General features: G+C 54.1%; 2 protein-coding genes across 2 annotated transcripts in view; one reads left to right on the forward strand and one right to left on the reverse strand.

Annotated features, from left to right (window-relative positions):
- Abtb2 (ankyrin repeat and BTB domain containing 2) overlaps positions 1 to 12,492 on the forward strand; it is a 190,091-nt gene extending 177,599 nt beyond the window's left edge. The window contains exons 9-17 of the mRNA XM_004660825.2: positions 355 to 490; positions 2,125 to 2,354; positions 3,654 to 3,832; positions 4,336 to 4,441; positions 4,635 to 4,737; positions 5,169 to 5,259; positions 9,196 to 9,264; positions 9,793 to 9,906; positions 11,154 to 12,492. Of these exons, the coding sequence (XP_004660882.1) occupies positions 355 to 490; positions 2,125 to 2,354; positions 3,654 to 3,832; positions 4,336 to 4,441; positions 4,635 to 4,737; positions 5,169 to 5,259; positions 9,196 to 9,264; positions 9,793 to 9,906; positions 11,154 to 11,351 (1,226 nt within the window). The 3' untranslated portion in view covers positions 11,352 to 12,492. The remainder of the gene's footprint in view (positions 1 to 354; positions 491 to 2,124; positions 2,355 to 3,653; positions 3,833 to 4,335; positions 4,442 to 4,634; positions 4,738 to 5,168; positions 5,260 to 9,195; positions 9,265 to 9,792; positions 9,907 to 11,153) is intronic.
- Positions 12,493 to 16,913: 4,421 nt separating this feature from the next.
- Positions 16,914 to 22,318, reverse strand: part of Nat10 (N-acetyltransferase 10) — a 39,293-nt gene continuing 33,888 nt past the window's right edge. The window contains exons 25-29 of the mRNA XM_004660826.2: positions 22,148 to 22,267; positions 21,615 to 21,713; positions 21,015 to 21,088; positions 20,061 to 20,144; positions 16,914 to 17,648 (exon numbers count right to left, since the gene is read on the reverse strand). Of these exons, the coding sequence (XP_004660883.2) occupies positions 17,537 to 17,648; positions 20,061 to 20,144; positions 21,015 to 21,088; positions 21,615 to 21,713; positions 22,148 to 22,267 (489 nt within the window). The 3' untranslated portion in view covers positions 16,914 to 17,536. The remainder of the gene's footprint in view (positions 17,649 to 20,060; positions 20,145 to 21,014; positions 21,089 to 21,614; positions 21,714 to 22,147; positions 22,268 to 22,318) is intronic.

The following is a 22,318-nucleotide window of genomic DNA, read 5'->3' on the forward strand; positions in this document are numbered from 1 at the left end:
GCCACACAGGCTACCTCCGGGGACCGTTGAGATTCCTCCCTCTGGGGCACTGGTGGAAGTTGGGGTTTCCTTCACCTCATAGACCAATGTTTGTGCTGAGCCCAGCCCCCAGATAGAACCCAGCAGGGCAGGAGCCTCCTCCAGAGGACCCAGGAAGGGCCATGGTGACAGGACAAGGCCACCTTCTCCCTCCCGCCTCCCTTCACCTCTGCTTCTTCCCGACACAAGCTGTGAATGTAGCTGTTCCCCACTTACTCCAAGGTCCAAGGCTTGGCAACCACCCTCGCCCCCACCCCGTTTGCCTCAGCATCCCTGCTCAGCCACTGATGTTGGCACTGCCACCTTGTCTTTTAGGGAACTATGAGTTGGTCAGCTTGCTGCTGAGCCGAGGTGCCGACCCCCTCCTCAGCATGCTTGAAGCCAACGGCATGGCCTCCTCCCTCCACGAGGACATGAACTGCTTCAGCCATTCAGCTGCCCATGGCCACAGGTACCTGCCCTGGAATGCCTTCCTTGTGTGACCTGAGACACTGAAATAAGCTCCCAGGCTCCCGGTAGTGACCGAAGGGTTAGGGCTGGTGACTTTTCCTGAGACCCGGGTCTGAATGCGTGTCAGAAAGTTGTACGTCCTTAGGCAGTGGGGAGCCGAGACATTGGAGACCTAGAGACACTGGGTGGGCTGCTCAGAGGGCCCCTTGTTGGGTCTTCACATCCTGCGACTGGGGTCTGGGCCTCCATACCCAGGACATTCCATCCAGCCCACTTTCAGCAAGACGGTTACTGCTGTAGCCACCAGGGCTTCTCAGGAACACACCCCCCACCAAGGTTGATGGTAGGGTGCTCAGGTATCCCCAGGGCTCCCAAACAACACATGGCTCAGCTGTGAGGAGACTGCTGGTGGCTCTGCAGAAAGTCACACCTTGCTCCAGGAGCAGGTGGCAGGCCTGTCTGGAAGCAGTAGGCTGCAACAAGAGCCACTGGGTGGCATAGGGAGACGGGAAAAGAGGTTACGAGAGGACAGGGAAGGGACAGGAGAGAAATGTAAGCAGATGGGGTGCTGGCTTGGAGTTCCCATGGAGCCTACCACAGCTGGCCCCTGTGCCCTTCTCCAGGCCCCTCCCCATTCACCCTTCAGGAACACGTGTCACCCATGATGTTCTACCCGCTGTGGCTGCTCCCCATGTGCTCCTCTACCTCACACTGCCCTTGGAGCAGCTCACCTTCACATGCCACTCCCTGGCACAAACCCGGAGCTCTGAAAACTCAAGAGCTAACAAATCACCAAATCAGGGGGCCCTGCATTCTTCCAGGGTCCTCTGAGCTATGAGCTTGTTGGGGGGGCGTGAGGAGAGGGCACAGAAGGCAGCTGTGGAGGAGTCTCAGCCTCCAGGTAACCTGTGGGTTCTGCTATGCTGCAGCCACCCCAGAATGGGATAAGGGGGGCCCCAGGGCAGGGCAGTGCAGTACCCAATGTGACCACCCTAGAAGGTGAGAGGAGGAGCCTGGGGCAGGGCTATATAGTGCCCAGTGTGGCCTTAAGCAAGACGCGCTCTCACCTTAAGCAGCTGTGTGCTCAGGGGCTCGAGGCTGAAGCAGAGTATGTGGGATGAATGCACTCTGCCACGTGGAACATTCCACATAGGAATGAGTGCTGTGTAACATTCATCTGCACTTCACCCCATTAATGCAACCAGGGCTGGCTGGATTTGTTCCACTTGTTCTATGGGGCTCCAAATGCACTGAGCAACCTGACACAGTTGTACAGCCCTGCCCCAGGCTCACGAGCCTCCCACCTGCCCTAGGAGAGGGTGGTGCCGGCGGCCATGATAAAGGAGCCAAGGCTCAGACAAGCGGAGCACCCTAGCAGGTCCTGCGGCCGTGACTTCTCATTAGTAGCAGGAAAGCCGAGGTGTGGGAGCCCCATGTGTCCTCTCCTGGCTCTTCCATGTGTCTGGGTTGGGGATCACCAAGGCCCACCGTGCCTGGGAGGGTAAGACAGCCCCCCAGCCCTCTACTGCTCCCAAACAGCCCGCGGGCCGCAGGGCACTAGAAGGGCGCCCCCCCGACCCCCGTTGTCTTGGGGATGGGGTCTCAAGTACCCCTGCTTCGCCTCTTGTCCTGCAGGAACGTCCTGAGGAAGCTCCTGACACAGCCGCAGCAGGCCAAAGCAGACGTGCTGTCCCTGGAGGAGATCCTGGCCGAGGGTGTAGAGGAAAGCGACACGTCGAGCCAGGGCAGCGGCAGCGAGGGCCCCGTGCGGCTAAGCCGGACCCGCACGAAGGCCCTTCAGGAGGCCATGTACTACAGTGCTGAGCATGGCTACGTGGACATCACCATGGAGCTGAGGGCTCTGGGTAAGCTGCACAAGCACGTGGGATGGCGTGGGAATGCACGCGGGCACACCGCCACTCTTCCGCTCCCGAGTCAAGGCCCCAGCCCCCTGCCCTCAGGGTCACCTTCCTCTCTGGTCACAGCCAGGGACATGGGTACCAGGAATCCCTGTAGCGCTCTGAGGGTTCATGCATAAGAGGTCACCGTGTCAGGTTGCTCAGCCAGTCTTTTCCTCTGCGAGGAACTCAGTCTGTGAGTCTCTGAACCTGTGTGTCCTCCAGGGAGGTCAGATCCTGTGTTGGCCTCACACCACATAATCAAGTCTCAGGTCCTGCCTCTTTGTGGTTTGGTGCTGAGGATCCTTGACCAAGAATAGGATATTGAGCTGGAGAGATGGCTTAGTGGTTAAGGCACTTGCCTGCAAAGCCTAGGGTCCCAGGTTTGATTCCCCAGTACCCACGTAAGCCAGATGCACAAGGCGGTGTGTGCATCTGGAGTTTGTTTGCAGTGACTAGAAGCCCTGGCATGCCTATTCTCCCTCTGTTTGCTTCTCTCTCTCTAATAAATATTTTAAAAATTATTTTTAAAAAGAATAGGATATTGTCACCTAAAGCCCAAGGCATGGTGCCAACATGAGCATGCATCCATGGCAGCAGTGTTGTTACTACCAGGCCAAATGTACCAAACCTCAGGGTCTGGCCAGTAGAGCACAGTTGGAGACGTCCCTCCCACCTGTAGTCAAGAAGCCCAGGATGTGTGATTGTGATCCTGGGGAATGCCACTCAGCCTCCTTTAACCCATAGTCAGGCTCAGGGGTAAGAGGCTAACACTCTAACTACCAGGGATATGACTGGTTTTGCTAGGAGCCTCCCACAGCAGCTTGAAATTGCTCATGGCCCCACTGACACACTCCAAGTGACTAGTAAACACTCATTCTTTGCCCAGTGTGCACAGACACACCAGTGAACTAGTAGACCTGGTCTGTTTCAGTCTTCTGTACAGGAAGGGCCTAGTGTCCTTGAGTACCCTGTGTATTTTTCAGGGCCACAGGGCCACGCATTCATCCCTACAGAATTAATGGGTCCTTCTTAGCAAAGAATTCTGGGAGCCAGCAAGCAATGGGGCAGTGTCCAGGCCAGGCCATCAATCTTTACACTTGTGCTCAACAGAGGGAATTCAAGCCTGAGACTAGGCTGTGGAGCACGCAGCATGCCAGAGCTGGTGCCCTGGGGCATGGTGAGAGCCCACCTGGGAAAAGGTATGGTGTGGAAGAGGCACTGTGCCTAGGAGGTGACACATGCCCTTCTTCCCACCTGGGTCAGGTGTTCCCTGGAAGCTGCACATCTGGATCGAGTCTCTGAGGACGTCGTTTGCCCAGTCGCGGTACTCAGTGGTGCAGAGCCTCCTGCGGGACTTCAGCTCCATCAAGGAGGAGGAGTACAGCGAGGAGCTGGTGACCGAGGGCTTGCAGCTCATGTTCGACATCCTCAAGACCAGCAAAGTGAGTAGGGCCTTCGCACAGCGCTGAGATCCAGACCCCGGGACAGCCATGTAGACTGACTCACGCACAGGTCCCCACACGTGTGGATAGCTACCTCCCCAATACCGAGACAAGCAAGGCCTGGCTGCTGAGGGCAGAGACCATGGCTCTGTCTGGTCTGGAGCCCAGGCGAAATGGCCATTTGGGGGATCACAGATGAAGAGACAGGCCTGTCTCACCAAGGCAGATCCAGCAGGAGTACGACAGTGGCTGCTCTAATCCTGGCTTAGGCTTTTGGGTTTTTTTGAGGTAGGGTCTTGCTCTAGCCCAGGCTGACCTGGAATTCATTATGGAGTCTCAGGGTGGCCTTGAACTCACAGAGATCCTCCTACCTCTGTCTCCTGAGTGCTGGGATTAAAGGTGTGTGCCGCCACACCCAGCCTGGCCTAGACTTTTAAAAAGAGCCCAGTGTAGTTTCTGCTTCAGCTGGTGAACTGATGACCCTCTCTGCCTCTCCTCCACAGAATGACTCGGTCCTCCAGCAGCTGGCCACCATCTTCACACACTGCTATGGGAGCAGTCCCATCCCCAGCATCCCCGAGATCCGGAAGACCCTGCCAGCCAGGCTCGGTGCGGCCTGGACCCACACACCCCCTTTCCCTCTCTCCCCATTTCCCTTTTCTGTTCCCTAGTGTCAAGGCCCTGGCCTGCTTCTCTGTGCCTCACCTTTATGCCTCCTGTCCCCCCACCCCATCCTTTCCCAGCCTGCTTGGAGACCCTGGAGGTGGACTCCTCAGCAACTGCCCTGTCTTCCCGTCCACAGATCCCCACTTTCTGAACAACAAGGAGATGTCAGATGTGACCTTCCTAGTGGAAGGAAAGCTATTTTATGCGCACAAAGTACTGTTGGTGACAGCTTCTAACAGGTAGGCAGTGTGGGTAATGGTCCCTGTCCCAGGGGAGTGGGAGCAGCTCCTTTCAGAACTGAGGTGAGGGCAGTGCTGGCCAACCATTGCCCGCAGCCTTCCTGTGTCGTGAGGACGAGGCAGACCGGGCCCAGCATGTAGCCAGGAATCTCACTTCCCAGTTACTGCTCCTGCTCCGCATTCTGGAAGGAAGAGTCAGTGTCCGACCACAGTCACTGTGCGGAGGGAGGGACAGTTGGGACCGAACAAGGCTGGGCCCAGCTGTCAACCCACAATGATGTAAAATGTCACTTGTCTAAAGTTATTTTGGGAGCAGGACAGTCATATTTAAAGTGTGCCATCTTCCAGAGGCTGCTCAAATGATACACAGTGCCATCGCCAGTGATGGCATGGGAGTCACATGCAAGCCCCATCCTGTCTCCTTGCTGCAGGTTCAAGACGTTAATGACCAACAAATCAGAGCAAGACGGGGACAGCAGCAAAACCATCGAGATCGGCGACATGAAGTACCACATTTTTCAGGTGTGTGGGCCTTGGGCTGTGCTCTTCTCCGAAGGAGGTCCCTGTGCACAACCCTCCTTGGCCTTGTCATCTGGACTCAGTGGTAACTGTGAGCCAGTCACAGTTTCCCACTTTGTCCCCAGTTTGATGTGCCCAGCCATTAGGGATCTTCCAGGTCTTACTGTGGGCCACAGGAGCTGTCCTATGTCCCCCCTGAGTCTGCTTCTATGGATGTAGATGGATGTGAAGGATGGGGGGGGGGACATGTTGCCCACATAGGCCATATGTGTGGGCCCTGTTTCTGGAGTGAGCCCCTAAGAGCTTACTGTAGGTGGCATGTGCCAGGCCGCTGCTCAGGGCTTCTAAGCCTTGCTGGCTATGGGAACTCCAGCTGGGGTGCACAAGGAGGAGGTTCGAGACCTAGCGGATCTTCTCAGGGAAGTGGCACCGCAGGTCTCCAGGTGATGGATGAGGAACGGGTTAGCATTCAGAACTGCAGGTCTGACCTTTAGAGGCTGTGACCAGTCAGAGGCCCAGAGGCGATGGGTAGGTGGGTGCTAAATCCTGCCCTGCCCTGGAAAGGTGGGACATCTCCAGAATCCCCAGCTCTCCTGGAAGCCATCACCTAAAATGGCTGGCCCTCTATGCCACCTCACACAAGGCCAGGCATGGCAGCACATGCCAGCACTCCAAGGTTGAGGCAGAGGATGGGGAGTTGATAGCCAGCCTGGGCTTGTGAGAGCCTCGAGACAATATAAGCCCTCCAAGAGGAAAACAGTACCTGCTCTCCAGCTCCCTTCAGTCACTGGGCTAGCGTTAGCCACTCTCTGGTACTTTGGGGCTGGGCTGTGGTTTAGTGGTCGGGCGCTTGCCTAGCAATATACAAGGCTCCAAATTCAATCCCTAGAATCACTACCAAAAAAAAAAAAAAAAAAAAAAACAAGAAAGGCAGGCCCATCCTCAGCCAGCCAGGACTGTGAAATCCCTTGACTGTTGAGGGGAGCAGATGGGGCTCTGGCGATGCCAGGAGCAAGAGCCCATCCCCCAAACCTGGGGAGGTGTGGGCACTTGGCCGAGATCTCAAGGACGAGTTAACAGGGCTTCGGACAAGCTGCACCAAGTCCCAGCAGCCAAGCCGATGCCGGTGAGATCAGAGAAGCAGCAGGGCTGGGCCGCAGGCACAGGAGCCTCCCGGCGCTGAGCAGGGCAGGGACGGCTCTGTCGCCTGGACACTTTCTTAGACACGGATTCACCAGCTCGCCGTCTTAGCCTCCCAGCACAGGCCTGGGTCTGTGGCCTCTTGGTAGGTGAGGAGTCAGAGGAACAGAAGGGTTGAATGACACGTTTGAGGACAGACTGCTGAAAAGTGATAGAACGGGAACTCAAATCCAGGACAGGTGGAAGCGGGTCAAGTTTGCACTTAGCAAGGCAAGGAAAGGGAGCTGGCAGGGTGGCTCAGTGGGTAAAGTACACAGCGACCTGAATTCAGACCCCAGATCCCACATAAAAGCCAGGCACAAGGCTTAGCCGTTAAGGCACCTGCCTGCAAAGCCAAAGGACCTCAGTTCGATTATCCAGGACCCATATAAGCCAGATGCACGACGTGGCACATGCATCTGGAGTTCATTTGCAGTGGCTGGAAGTCCTAATGTGCCTGTTCTCTCTCTTTCTGTCTCTCTCTCTCTCTCCCTTTTGCCCTCTCTCAAATAAATAAATAAAAATAAAGTATTTTTTAAAAGCCAGGCATAGTGATGCACATCTGGTGCCTCAGCACTGGGGAGACAGAGGCAGAAGGATCCCTAGGGCTCTCTGGTGAGCTAGGCTAGCAGAATCAGGGAGCTCTAGATTCGCAAGAGACGCAAACATAAAGTGGAGAATGTCAGAGGAAAGTACCTCACATTGACCTCTGGCCACACACACACACACACACACACACACACACACACACACATCACACTAAAGAAAAGTGAGGAGGGGATTTGAGGAGGGCGTGGCTGCTAACTAGCAGGGCGGCAGGGACTGCTGAGTCTTGCTGAGGGACAGCGACAAGCGCTGAACTGGGCAGGCAGTGGGTCTGGAGGAGGGAAGACCTGGGACTCAGCAGGTCTCTGGCCTGCCAGAGAACGGTAGAGCCTCGCTCTCACGCTGGGATCCAGACTCTCTGGGGAGGGTAGCTTTCCAAGCTTGTTTGGCCACAAGGCCCAAAGTCCAGACGACAGATGCACGAAGTGGAGTTGTGACTAGACGCGAGAGAACAGAGGGCAGCAGGGATTGGCAGAGTGGGCAGGCGTGCCGACTGTGACCCATCCAAAGTGACACGCATATGGGCTGAGCCTCAGGGCCAAGCAAGGGCACCTGTGTCAGGTCAGTTCCTGAGGTGCTCTGAGTAGTATTGTCTGATAATGTGTTCAGTATTGTAATTCAGTTTCCTAGAAGTCTTAGAGAACAGACAAAATTAATCCTAATGTGTTTATGTTCCTTTTTTAAAAATTTATTTGAGAACGACAGAGAGAAAGAGTAAGATAGACAGAGAATGGGCACGCCAGGTCCTCCAGCCACTGCAAACAAACTCCAGAGGCATACGCCTTGTGCATCTGGCTAACGTGGGTCCTGGGGCATCAAGCCTCAAACCGAGGTCCTTGTGCTTCACAGGCAAGCACTTAACCACCAAGCCACCTCTCCAGCCCAATTCTAATGTATTTAATCCGATGGCCCAGGCACTAGTTCAACATGTAATTGACTTAAGAAATTATTGAGAATTTTTGTAGAACTGGGGATTGACCCTAGAGCCCCCTGCATGCTAGGCGAGCCCCCTGCCACTGAACTACATCCTGGAAGAGCCAAGTAGACCCACTCTCTGCCTGGGATGGCTAGGGTCTGGGGTTCGTTCTGCTGCTCTGAAGCCCGCGCCACTAATGCGCAACTGTGCAGGGCAGCGCGGGCTCGAGGGGGCTGCGGAAGCCGCGGGCGCCTCCTCCCCGCGGGAGTCGGCCAGTGCCTCTCGCTGCTGCCTCCCAAGCGGCTGGGCTCGCCCCTGGACCCGGCCCCCTGCGGCTCCGCAGCTCGACAGCGCAAGGGCCGCTCCCAACAGAGCCTGACTGTGCCTTGTTTACTCACATGCCTGCCAACACGTCGCAGGACCCTTGCTTCAGCCAGCCAGAGAGAATTGGTTTTCTTTTTCCAACTGGGAACTCACCAGACTCCAGCCTAACGGGAGCATTTGTAACTAGACCTCAGAACTCAATATGGCTACCTCTTGCCAAGAGCCCTAAGTGGGTCCCGGTCAGCAATAGTGAGCTGTGGACCTGGGCTCACTTTCTTCCTGGGGAGCACCACCATGATGGCTCTCGATCACTTTGCTTTTGAGACAGGGTCTCACTATGTGAATCGAGCTGGCCTTGAACTTGTCATCATCCTGCTCCAGGTTCCTGAGTGCTGAGATTACCGGCCACTGTATAATAGAATGAATTTTGATTTTGGGTTTTCTTTTGTATGAGAGAGTCTTGCTCTATATCCCTGGCTGGCCTGCTATTCACTATGTAGCCCGCTGGGTCTCAAACTCTGGGCAATCCTCCTGCCTCAGTCGCCTGCATGCTGAGATTACAAGCATGCACTAGCACACCTGGTCCATATGTAGAATTTCAACAGAAGCAGGGACGGCCCCGCTGCGGGAGGCAGGAGGGCCAAGTGACTTGAGCCAAGACACCTTCCCTTCTGGGCTTCTGAGGCTGTCGTGGGGCTGGGAGAGAGAGCTAGTCCTACAGCAAAAGTCAAGGAGAGTCTGAGTTGGCTTCTCGAGGCCAGATTCTAGAGAAAGCAGTGTTAGAGAGTCTCCGTGTCAGCGGAGGAGAGAGGATTGTCAAGGGCAGGACAGGAGGGAGGGCACATCAGCTTCTGGGGCGAGCTGTGGCTCTGTGTGCTGGTGTGGGTGGCGCTCATGGGGCCTCCTCCCGCCAGATGGTGATGCAGTACCTGTACTACGGCGGAGCAGAGTCCATGCAGATCCCCACCACCGACATCCTGGAGGTGAGGAGCAGGCCCCTCGGCCCCTGCAGCCCTGTAGATCCAGACCTGGCAGGAGTCTGCCTGCCCTCAGAGGGAGATGGGAGGCTGGCAGATGAGGGCACTTCATGGAGCCCCTTCACCCAACAGCAAGAGCAAGTCTCAGAGACTAGGAACAGGCCAGCCCAGCTTCCTGGGCCATGCCCACATTAAAGAGGGACAACCAGCCGGGAATGGCCCAGCCCGAGGGACCCATCCACGGCTGGACCTCCCTCACTGCACAGGACACCTGACTGCATGGGTGAGCCCTGCGGCTTACAGCTCAGGTTCTCTAGAGGCCGGAACGCCAGCCAGCATGTCACCTGCCCTGTGCCCAGCCCCCACCGCGACGGTCTAACGCAGAAATAAGTCAAGGCCGCCGTCCCTTCCTTAGACAGGCCCCTGGAGCTTAGGAAGAAATAGGACCCCCACACCGGGACCCTTTCAGTCCCATGAGGCCCAGGCCACAGGCGTGATTACAAGTTCCTAAGGCCTGCTGTGCCTCCTTGCCAGCTGCTGTCCGCTGCGAACCTGTTCCAGCTGGATGCCCTGCAGAGGCACTGTGAGATCCTGTGCTCGCAAACCCTCAGCGTGGAGAGCGCCGTCAACACCTACAAATACGCCAAGGTAAGGTGCGGCAATGCCCAGCCACCCCGCGCCAGTCTCCACTCCCCTCCAGGGCCCCGGCCACTTCTCTGCGTCTGGACAGTCCAGGAGACGCAAGTGACCAGACCACGTGAGGGGCATGGAGGCCCGGCGGGGCATCAGAACTCCCGCTGTAGCCTAAGCCCACCGCTCCCAGGGCCAGTCACTCATTAGCCCACTCAAATCCCAGGAGCCATTTGCTTTTTTTTTTTTTGAGGTAGTCCCCCTAGTCCAGGCTGACCTGGAATTCACCCAGTATTCACTATGGAGTTTCAGGGTGGCCTCACGATGATCCTACTACCTCTGCCTCCTGAGTGCTAGGATTAAAGGCCTGTGCCACCACACCTGGCCATCCATTTGCTTTTTAACCCTCCCCCACATCCAGCCCATCTTCCCCTGAAGCAGTTCTCCCCACGTCCATCTTGGCTGGACGCCCCAGCCCCACCTCTGTCCTGGACAGTCATACATACCTATGTGGCTTCCCTACTTGTCTCTTCCATACCAACCACAAGGTTTGTTCAGAAGTACAAAGACCATATCAGCCCCTCACTGGAGCTCATTCCCTGTTTGCATCCCAGCTTGTCCCTGAGCTGGGACTCCTGTGACAGCCCTTCCTTTTCCCACAAAGCGCTTCCCAGGCCCAGCCCCGTGCAGTCATGTGGCTTGTCTGATTCCTCCACTCTCTCCCTCCATCCCAAGACACTAGCCTGAGAGAGTGAGACTCAGAGCAGCTTTGGTAGTGCTGAGTCAACACACAGGAAGCGGACAGTCCTTGCCCTTAGGAAGGGAGCTTCCGATTGAGTGGGAGTGACAGCCCTTCAACAAGGGGTCACCTCCGTGACACAGGCAAGGCATGGGGCCACTGACTTCAGTGGTGCTGCTGTGTTGTAATTTGTACTTATTTATGTGTGCATGTGTCTTGTCACTGCAAACAAACACCAGATGCATGCACCACTTTGTATCTGGCGTTACATGGGTGCCAGGGAATTGAACCTAGGCTTGGCAGGCTTTGCAAGCAAGACCCTCTTAACTGCTGAGCCATCTTCCCCACCCCAGTAGTGTTCTCATTGGCGCAGCGGAGATGTGAACCCAGGAGATGCTCACAGAAGGACTTCAGATAAAGGGGAGGTGGCCTGAAGAAGCAGGGAATGCCTCCCCAGGCCAGGACAGATTCAGGGGAGGCTGTGTGGCAGCAGTGGGCTCACCTCGCCCCTCTCTCCCGGCTGCAGATCCACAACGCCCCGGAGCTGGCCCTGTTCTGCGAGGGTTTCTTCCTCAAGCACATGAAGGCGCTGCTGGAGCAAGACGCCTTCCGGCAGCTCATCTACGGCCGCAGCAGCAAAGTGCAGGGCCTGGACCCGCTGCAGGACCTTCAGAGCACGCTCGCCGAGCGGGTGCACTCTGTCTACGTCACCTCCCGGGTGTGAGGCGGCTAGAGGAAGGGCTGGCACCTATGGGGGTGTGACAGCTGCCCAGGCCAGGAGCATCTCTTCATAGTGCTCTTTCCCACTCCTCGGCTAGATGCCCTCTGCGGTGTTGATGGAGCCCGGGTGGGCACAGCACCCTGAGCCCTTGTGACTGACGGGAGTATGCCCGAAAGGTGGCCCTTTCTGCACCACTCCCCACGGTTTGCACCTTGAAAGGCCACCTATGCCCACTCCCAGTGGCTTGGCAGGATGTCCTCACCCACCTCGGCTCCGGGCTCTGCATGGCTGGGGCTCTTGGGGGTGCGGGCATCCTTATGAATGCAGAGAACGTATCTCCATGAGCCCCAGGCCAGGGAATGCAATAGGTGGTATTTGTTCTCACGATGTCGGGGGAAAGTCTGCCCACACCCAGGCTGTGCCTTTGAAAGGCCTGGTGCCCCTGGCCCTGGCCACTTCGTCCATGTTCCACAAAGGCTGGGCCCACCCTGGCCCACCCTTCAGGACTGCTGCTAACTTGCAGTCCCATCTCCTGGCTTCTGAGCCCAGGGTGCCAGGGGCCGAGCTGTAGGAGCACAAGGCCCTCAGCTCTGGCGGCCACAGCTAGGAGCCAAAGTAAAGGGAGGGTCCCGGGACCCCCGGCCTAGCTCGGGGCCACCCCTGGGGTTCAGGCAGCAGCACCTACATGGCTTCCTCGGCCACGCTTCTTGAGTACACGGTGCCTTTAACTCAGGACCGGAGGGGGCACACTTTTCACTGGGAACCAGAGCTCTTGGGCATGGAAAAGAGGAGCAGGGAGATGAGGGCCTGTGCCATGTTCCCTTCCCCTCTGCCCACGTAGCCTTAGTTCCCCATGCCCTGGCCTGCGAATGGACCAGACACTGGGACAGCATCAAGAACAGCTACCTTAGAAACTATTTATTCATCAAAGCCCCGGGCATTTCAGGACTGTCCCTTAGGTCACCTGAAAAGCTTCCCTGGGCTTGGCAATCCTGGAAAATATTTTCAATGAGCTGCTCATGCTGGATGTACAAAGGAGTGTTATTTTATTGTGTAAGATTGTATAATACTGTAACAATACCTTAACATTGTCACTTACTGTAAATGTACTATGGTTTTATCAATAATAAACACAATGACCTTGGCTTCTGCTCTTGGTGAAGGTTGGGGAGGAGCCAGTAGGACCAGAAGGGAAACACTTCGGAGTCCATGCCACCCAGCAGGAAGGGCACCCTGTGGAGCTGGCCACACTGCTCAAGCACCTCTCCTGGGACCTCAGACTGACTCCAGCTCTTGCTGGGACCGTTTCCTCCCCTCTGAAATGGGCCAGATGATAACTCATTAAGCATGTAGGTACCACTGGGCTGGACAGGACAGGACAGGAACCGGACGGGAAAGTGGGACGTCTGGGGCCTTTTCTGACCTGTGTGGCCTGATGAGAGGCACTGCCTAGTCTGGCTAGTTGGACCACCATAAGGACCTGGCAGAGGCACAGGAGTCTAGTGAGCCAGTAGCTCAGGCCCAAGGTTTTTTTCTAAAACCTGTGTCATTTTAGGTGCAAAGTCCAGGAAGAAAGGCTTTTAAACGCTTCATTTTGGGCTGGGGTGATGGTTTAGTGGATAAAGCCTTATGTCCCAAGTATGGTCACTGGACATAAAAAGCAGACAATAGGCTTTTGAAATCCCAGCATTACTGATGGGAAGATGGGAGGTGGAAACAGGAAAATTTCCCAGAAGCTTGAGGCAAGCACTGCAAAAATACAGTAGCAAAGCAAGATCCAAAGAGAACTCTACCTCAAATGAGATGGGAGGGTGAGGACAGGCCCAAAGGCCATCTATTGACTTCCACATGTGCCCCTGTGGGCATGTGCTCATACACACACACAAAGTAAGATATGGTTGCTCATGCAAGTAAACTCAGCACTCCAGAGGCAGAGGCAGGAGGATCAGGAGTTTAAGGCCAGTCTTGGCTACATAGGACTTTGTCAATGAATGAAAAAAAAAAAAAAAAAAAAAAAAATATATATATATATATATATATATATATATATATATATATATATATATATATATATATATATATATATACACACACATACATACACACACACACACAAACTCCCCTTCTTGCTAAGTCACTGGGAATCTAACCATAGTGGCTGTGCTTTGGTAACATATGCTGGGACTGAGTTGGCAAAGACAGTTTTCCAGGGACCAGTTCCAGCAAAGGTCCATTCCTTAGCCTTGCACCACAGCACCCTCTGGTGGCCAGAGAGAGGAGACCGAGCTCACCTTGGCACAGCCTCTCAACTGTAGTCTGAGTGGACCAGGGACTCTCAAGGGTTAGAGCTCGGGACTGGACATCATTTAGGGGTCTGTGTCCAGCCTCTCCACCTCCCTAATGACCATTCCCAGGCAAAAAAGCAAGCCTGGTTAGGCTTTGGCTCCAAGTTGGGCCCACAGTTGCTCCTCTAGGGATTGGGGTAGGCTGATTAAAAAGATGTGAGTCCCTCTGGGCCTGTGTAGAGTAAAAACACACTGTGTTTTGGTACTAGGGATCGAACCCATGGTCTTATGCATGCTAGGCAAGGGCTGCACCACAGAGTTACATCCTCAGCCCAGGAGCACACTTTTCAGCAAATGTTTGTTTTTAAAAGTCATTCTTCCCGGAGCTAATAGCAATAGCAGGGGCATTTGTTCACTAACTCCTGGCATCTGGGCCTGCTCTTCATTTGGCACCACTCAGCTGCCAGCTTCAGGCTGCAAGCAGCCCAGACGGACGAGAGCAAAGTTGATGGGTCGCAGGGGCTGAAGACGTTAGCTGGGCGCAAAGCACAGCCGCAAGGCAGTATTTGAGCAACGGGTGCATAAGCACCATCTCCATAGGAGATCCCTCTGTGGATGCGTAAGGTACCACAGGCAATTTGGGACCACTAAGGCCCACACTAAGACTGCCTTCCCCACGGCCTCCTGCCTTCTCCTGATATTCAACTTCGTTTGTTTTGTTTTTTCGAGGTAGAGTTTCACTTTCGCCAGGCTGACCTGGAATTCACTATGTAGTCTCAGGGTGCCCTTGAACTCACGGCGATCCTCCTATTCATGCTGGGATTAAAGGCGTGCGCCCCCACGCCCAGCTTTGACTGCTCTTTGTGCTGCAGTCTTTCCTCACTGAAGTCCCAGTACCAAGAGGCCGGGAAGGGCCCCTTTGCAAAATCTCTGATTAAGCAATTGTTTGTAGAATCCAGGCTGACCCCTTCTCCTCTGCCTTGAAATCACCCATTCAGGCTCAAGGACCTTCTAGCCCTGCCCCCTCTCCAGGCCTACGCAGCCCCAGTGGGCTGCCCTGTTGTAATGGCCTCAAACAATGAGCTTACATTTTTCCATCATGATGCCCCTCCACCACCGCCCAGCCTCCCTTTGTCTCCTGGTCACTCCAGTGTCCTCTGGGATGGCCAGGACCAGATGAACAGTAGAAGGACTGAAGCAGACTAGCATCCGGCCTCCTGGTCGGGGGGGGAGGGGAAGACCACTGAGGAACCCTCTTGTTCATGCCTTCAACCCCTTCCCCACCCTGGTGACAGCATGCAGAACTGGCTTCTCTGACTTCGTTTTGCAAGTGACATCTGAGACAGTACGGTTTTACAGATGTCACTGCGTCTGGGGGCCAGATGGTGAGGTCTGAGGGAGGCATGCCCTTTAAGATTTGAAGGAGACCCAAGATGACAACACAAAGCAGAGACCTGTTTAGGATCACATGCTTTGAAAGGGACTTGCCTTGTGCACGGCAGGTGGACATTCACGTCCTTTCTGTGTGCCGAGGAAAAAGCCTCCCCGGACCAGGCGGAACCACGGGACACACAGCTATTGTTCAGTCAGCCAGGTCCCGCTGCAAGGCATGGCTGCGCCATCCGCGTGGGACTCTGGCCGCTAGCTCAGGCTGGCTCCAGAATATGGCCAGTGCCCATCCCATCATTTTAAGAGCCAGCAAGTCACTGAGCAGCGACCCTGGTTAAGCTGGGGAGGATCCACATGCAGAGGAGGGGCTGCTGCCGTGTGCCAGCCTCTGCTCTAAGCAACCTCTTCTGCTCTACCCACTGCCCCCCAAAGCCAGGCAGTAGGTGTGATCACTATCACTGTAACAGACAAGGGCCCGGGTCCACTTTCTGTGGCTGGAGCAGAATACTGTCCAAGCACAGATGGTTGATATCTGACAGTTTTGGGAGCTGCTGGGGCTGAGGTCAAGGGACAGAATCTGGAGGTCTTGCTGGTAGGGACTGTGGAAACTAAGGTGATCAGGGTGGCTTCACACTGTGGTGAGGTGAAAGAGGCTCACCTAAGGCACAAAACTGTTTTGTTTTGTTTTTTCAAAAAATAATCCATTTATTTATTTACAAGAGAGAGTGACAGAAAGAAAGAAAATGAGAATGGGCACACCAGGGCCTCCTGTCACTGCAAGCGAACCCCAGGTGCATGTGCCACTTTGTGCAGCTGGAATTACCTGGGTACTGGGGAATTGAACCCAGGTCATCATGCTTTGTAAGCAAGTGTCTTTAATGGTTGAGACATCTCTCCAGCCCCAAACTGACTTTTATTCCCAAGATAAGCTGTTCAAACCCAGGAGGGCACGGCCCTCCCAACCAAATCACCTCCTTGGTTAGGTCCCATGTGGGGATTAATGCTCACACTGAGTTTTGGTGGTGACATCAAAGCAGTGCAGTGCAGTTTCTGGGAGGACCAAGGTACAGCCACAACCAAGCACCCCTGTGCTGCTCTGGCCCCCAAGCCCCTCTCACCCAGAGCACAGCCAGTGAACAGCTTTGGGGCTGGGGACACTGAGCCATGGCTTCCTTGCTTGCAGAACACAGTAGGTTAACTTTTACCAAACTACACAGCTCTGCTCATGTGCGATTCAGACAGGAAGGCTAAGGTATCCGTTTGAAAAACTAGCCAGGAATAATTACTTTCCCATGTCCCCTCAGCAAGCTTTTCTGCACTCAAAGGAGGCTGCGCAGCCGGACGTGACAACTGCTAGAAACAGGCCCCGACTGTCCTGGAGCCGAGGCACCGCAGGACTTGAATGGGCGCAGACGCTACGCTGCTCCCAGGAGTCACATGCTTGAGTCTGGCCGAGAGGTTTCCCTCTCTTCCCTTGTCCTTCTAAACCAGATCGCTAGCAGCCCAGTGTATGCAGGAGTACTGGGCAAAGGTTCCATGTGGACTTGTGGCATGGACACCATCAAACACAGGAATCAAGGATTTGTGAAAAAGTTCTGTACCCAACAAACAGGATGGACCAAAGGTCCTGGCAGGAGTCAGCTGACTTCCAGCTACTACACCAAGCTCCTCATAGGTACCCATGAATGCCAAAGTACCTGTCACATCTCTTTCAGACACCTGTGAGCTCTAGTCCCGTGGGATACTCGTGGCCATGACACCCAACCCTCCACAGCCAACCTGGTGGACAAGCTGCAGCAGAGGAAAGGGAAAGAGGCACCTCTACAGACATGGATTTTACAGGGAAAGAGGCACCTTTACTGAGAGGGATTTCACAAGCACCCACATAAGCTAATGGTCTTCTAGGATGTTATTTTATTAAAAATAGATCCTCTATTCTTCCCCTCACCCATGCCAACAAAACAGCCTTCCCTGATGTTCTTTCCCCAAAATGATACAACAAACAGGGCATAGATGTTGCAGTCTCCTTAACTGCAGGCTTGGGTTTTCCTTGGACACTGGGTGCAGAGGCTCCCTGCAGCCAGAAGTGGAACAGAAGACACATGAGAGGTCCTGCTGCTCCGGGTCTCTGGTGTATGTTCGGACAAGTCCATGATGAGAACTAGCAGTGCACAAGAAAGCCTTACAGTGAGGCCAGGAGCTTCCCCATGAATAGCAATGAACCTGAAAGGCTGGCCCGAAGTAAGTATGAACGTATGGACAGGAAGGGTGCTGAAGTGGGGGAAGGGAGACAGTCCCCTGAAGTGCTAGAGCCTGGCCCACCCACTAAGTCCTAAGCAGATCATGTGGGAGTGACTGCCCTCGGCCAGGGTGGGTGCACCAACGTCAAGTGAGGCCTGCAGACTGATTCCGCGCTGGCACCTGGGCTTGCTCAGGCCTCTCGCTGCTCCCGACCAGGCTGCCGTCCAACCTGGCCAGAGGTGGTTTGCGAGTCCCGCGTCTCCTCACACTTCACTACTTCTTCCGCTTCAGCTTCAGATCTTTCTTGTTCTTCATATCTCTGTTTTTCTTCAACTTTTTGTTCTGCTTGGGCTCTTGTTTAGCTTCCAACTTCCTTTTCTTGTCACTGGAGGAAAAAAAAAATACCACCAGGAACAGAGAATGAAACAGCATAGTCTAAAACCCCTCTCAGGGTGCCCTATCTGAACCCCAATCTTCACCCCTGAAACTTGATGCAAGAATACCCAGATATAACATTCCCCAAACACCCATACCGGTAGGTCGGGCATTCTACTGAGGGTGGAACATATCACATCCACCCAGTGCCAGCCCTGACTGAGCTCCGAGTGGGTGGGGGAACGCCTGAAGTCTGGTGTTCAGCAATATACAGTCTTCCCTCCTTATGATCTCCAGAACTGTCTACGAACCAAACACAGATCCTTTCCACCATGCTAAACCTGGAAAACAAATGTCACTCCAGTGGTCCCCCAAAGACAGTTCTCAACGTGAAGCATGGGACCTTCAGCAAAAGCCTATATCCTGTTATGCTCCCCGCCCCAAATGAGTCACAGAAACTCTTGAGATGTAGCAGCTTTGGTTCCACTTGCAGCTACTCATCTCATGACAGGCCGGGAAAGCAAGCACTCAGGACACAGCCACCTTCAAGAGCGTCCTAGTGGCATCTGCCTTGGGAACAAATACTCCCCATGAGGACAGCACGAGCAGCTGTTCGGAGACTATGAGCATAAGAAGCACCTATGGTGTATGATGAAAGTTCTAGGCTGGAAACCACTCTCTCTGCAAGAGCACCCTTCACAGGCGAGGAGCCTGGGGTGAAGTCTGTACACGTGGCTGTGGCAAATACAGTCTTGCATAGGGAAAGGCTAAAAGGGCAAAAGGATTCTTAACATGTAAGCAGAAGGGCCAAAAAGCAGGTATGAGGGGAGGGAGAACTGAGGGGAAGAGATGGACTAGGAAGATGGGGGGGATGTACATCAACAAAAACAAACTGTTTGTGAAAATGCCAGAATGAATGACGCCTAAATCTCTGCATGCCAACTAAAAAGAATTAACATAAAAAAATCACACTGGCCAGGCATGGTGGCGTACACCTTTTTTAATCCCAGCACTCAGAGGCTAAGGTAGGAGGATCACCTGGAGTTCAAGGCCAGACTGGGCTAGAGGGAGACCCTACCTCAAAAAACAAACAACAAAAATATCACTGGCTTTGTGAGACTATGGCTCAGTGAATAAGGCACTTGATACCAGCATCAGGACACAAGTTTAGATCCCTAAAACTCTGTAAATGCTGGATGGACCTGGTGACCTGTCTGTGCTTCCAGCACCTGGGAGGCAGAGAGCGATTTCAGGGCCTGCTAGCTAATTAGACTTGCTCAATCATCAAACTCTGGACTCACAGGAGAGACCCTGTCTCAGGTAATGAGAAAAGAACCACGAAGGAAAACAACACAAGCCTCTAGTCTCCACACAACCAACCCTGCAAACACGCACACACCTGCATGTACACCACACATGGCAAAAAAATAAAAATAAAAAACCCTGCAACTTTGGGGCTTTGGTTGACAATTATGATACACTTTTCATCTTCTTCCTCACAAATGTTGTTTCCTCAGAGGGCACAGGACACAACCGCGCAATGGCAGGTGCAGGAGCACAGACGAGAAGCCCGTTGCCTTCTGCTGAGCCAGGCTTGCAGAAACAAAACCATTACTCTTTAGACTTAGTGGTCAGTGGCAGGGCTGCAGAGATGGCTTAGGGGTTAAGACACTTGTCTGTGAAGCCTAGGAACTCATGCTCGAATTTCCAGGTCCCACATAAGCCAGATGCACAGCTATATAAACACACAATGTCACATACGCACACAGGGGGTGCACGCATCTGGAGTTCATTCGCAGTGGCTGGCTGAAGGCCCTGGCGCGCCCCTTCTCTCTCTCAAAAAAAAAAAAAAAAAAGACTTAGTGGCAAGGGGCTCGCCTAGCACATGCAAGGCCCTGACTTTGATCTTTAGCATGGGAAAAAATAAAAAATCCAAACCCACATTGTTATTAACTTCAAGCAAATCCGTATTTTTTCAAGCTTCTCAGTTTCAGGTCTTAGTATTAGAAACACCTGAACCCACAAAAAGGAAGGGTATTGTTTTCTTTAAGATATAAAGGAACTCTAAAGCCCAGGATTTTGAGCACTGCTGGCTGAGACAATGTAGTAACACAAATGACGAGCCCTGTCCCTCACTGGCCATGTCCCCACCCCTAGGGCCTTCACGACAGCACCCTTAAAGCCAGCCCCTCATGCCGACCAAGCACTAAAGCACAGCAGCACAGGGCTGCTCGCTCAGGCTGCCAGTGACACAGATGGAAGGGATCCAGGCCTCCAGACACCGCCTGGTCTGCCGGTGCGCTACCAACGCAGCCCAAGCAAGCCTCCAAGGAAGGGAGTCCAGTCACATCCTCAGCATGTCTTAGCTCCTGCCTTCCAAGCGAGCTAGACAGAAGAGTCCAGAGGGCTGTTGGGCGCTCACCTTTTCAGGCTGACGACGGAGGCGTTCTGCCCAGCTTTGTTCAAGACTTCATTCCACTCTTCATCGTCCCCACGGATGATGTATCTAGAGATAGAAATCACAGCCTGCTAAAGGGGACTGCTTAAGAAAATAAAATGGTGGCAAGACTCCCCAGGAGTACAAGTATGCCAAGGGCAGGGAAGTATGGGAGGGGGTCCCTCAGGGGCCCATGAGGGGACGGACAGTCGTTACAGAAGGCCACCTGGCCAACCTCCCAGTGGGTTTTCAGTTGGCGCTGCAGAGCCGCCTCCTGCCTGTGCTCGTGGACCGTGGGGCTCTTTGCCCGTCTGCTGCTCACAGCTCTTAGGTCTAGCAGTCCTGGCACATCAATTTATTGACACTTCACAGCTATAACATACACTACAGCTCAACACCCTGGCTTGGTCCTCCTGGCCACCTCCAACCAGGTCCATCACCAACAGTCTGGTGGTTACCAGGTCTAGAGAGGCCTAAACTGCCAAGACTGTCAGACTCATCAACCCTCAGGGGAGAGGGGAGTGACAAATCCAGTTGAAGCTCATAGGAAACAGTGATACCTTGTCCACAGAGGAGTTCTGAGCAGTCTGGAGGCTGTAAGTAGTAAAAATCCCTTCTCCAAACCATTTAGGCAAAAACCAAACCAGAAGTGACCAGTAAGCTCATCTGTATAGAAGGTCATCTGCTTGGCACCCCGGGTGCGCCACAAACGTGAGAGACTGGAGCCCAACTAGGCACAAGGTGGGGGGTGGCAAGGAAACCAAGCACTCTGGAACTTTAGAGGCAGTCCACGAGCAGAGCAGCTTCGGCTGGCAGTGCTTCTGAGACAGCTTCCAAAGCACCGGATGGGGCTCGGCTCGCAGACAGCTGCTGCCCACTCGGAAGGCCGCACCAGCCAGGGAGAACTTCTGGTTCCCAGAAGGAAGAAAGGGGCCTTACTGAGAGAGGTCCATGCTCTTCAGCTTCCCCACTTCCTTCCTGTGCTTCTCCTGGAATTCCTTTGCTGCTTCATCCTGCGTCAAAACCCAGAGCTCAGTGCAGAGGCAAGGAGTGAACAAAGCAGGGGAAGGGAGGGAGGGTGCAGTGTCTGATGAGAAGGAATTTCAATCTCCTCTCAAGTTGCCCTCAGGCCACTACAGGGAGCTCTTGGGGGTGTAGTGTGCATGGATATAAAACATGCATTTTCAAAGAACCCGAGAGGGCAAACAAGACACCCCAGGAGAAGCTGGATTCCTGCACTCGGCACTCTCAACACAAGGCGCAGCTCCAGGTGAACAGGGGCAGGCTGAACGCAACACTCACTGGGACCTGTTGCGCGCCACTGGCTCAGCTAGAGCAGAGGACAGTTGGTGTTCCGTCTGAAACACGGCCTTGCTGCACGAGCCTAGGCTGGTCTTAAACTGGACATCCTCCTACTTCAGCCTCCAGAGTGCCGGATTACAGGAGGGGCCCGCCGCACACCAAGCTTGCGGGGGAGACAGTCTGCATTTGCAGGCCAATGGCAACTAAGGGATCCCTGGTCCTTCAGCAGGTACATACCAGGTCATCATTGAGGGTCTTCATTGTGGGCTCCATGACGACATCCTTCACTGCCACCATCTGCTCCTCAATGGCCTTTTCCTGCACGTCATTAAACAACTACAAAGACAACGTGAAGAGACGCAAGCTGAAGGAGTCGCAGGAGTCAGTCACTCCTTAACAAGTCAAGCCACATCTTAAAGAAAGGCTGCAAAGCCATGCTTCAGATCTAGGATGGTCACAACACGAGCATAAAGAGAGACTGAATATGCATCCAGTGGGACTACAATTTTACATACACAGCTGACACTCCAACTTCATTCAGACAGAGAGGAGCTGAGTGTGTATATCGGAAAGACGATGCCGGGCGTGGTGGTGCACACCTTTAATCCCAGCACTCGGGAGAAGGCAGAGGTAGGAGGATCCCTGTGAGTTCGAGGCCACCCTGAGACTACAGAGTGAATTCCAGGTCAGCCTGAGCTAGAGTGAGACCCTACCATGAAAAAACAAACAAATAAAAAGAGACCAAAATCCCACTCCCGGGCCCAGGTTACCTTGACGATTTTGCGGATGATCCTATTGAAAAGCCCCATCAACTGGCCTGAGGGCAGCTCAATCTCCTTTTCCAGCTGGTCCACAGACTTGTGCTGCAGACCAATTCCCAAAAGAAGGGCCTGGGGGTGGAAAATTAACTGCACTGGCTTCCAAGACAGAGCCCTGCCCAC

The sequence above is a fragment of the Jaculus jaculus genome, chromosome 8 (genome assembly GCF_020740685.1).
Source record: "Jaculus jaculus isolate mJacJac1 chromosome 8, mJacJac1.mat.Y.cur, whole genome shotgun sequence".
In the NCBI taxonomy this organism is placed as follows: domain Eukaryota; kingdom Metazoa; phylum Chordata; class Mammalia; order Rodentia; family Dipodidae; genus Jaculus; species Jaculus jaculus.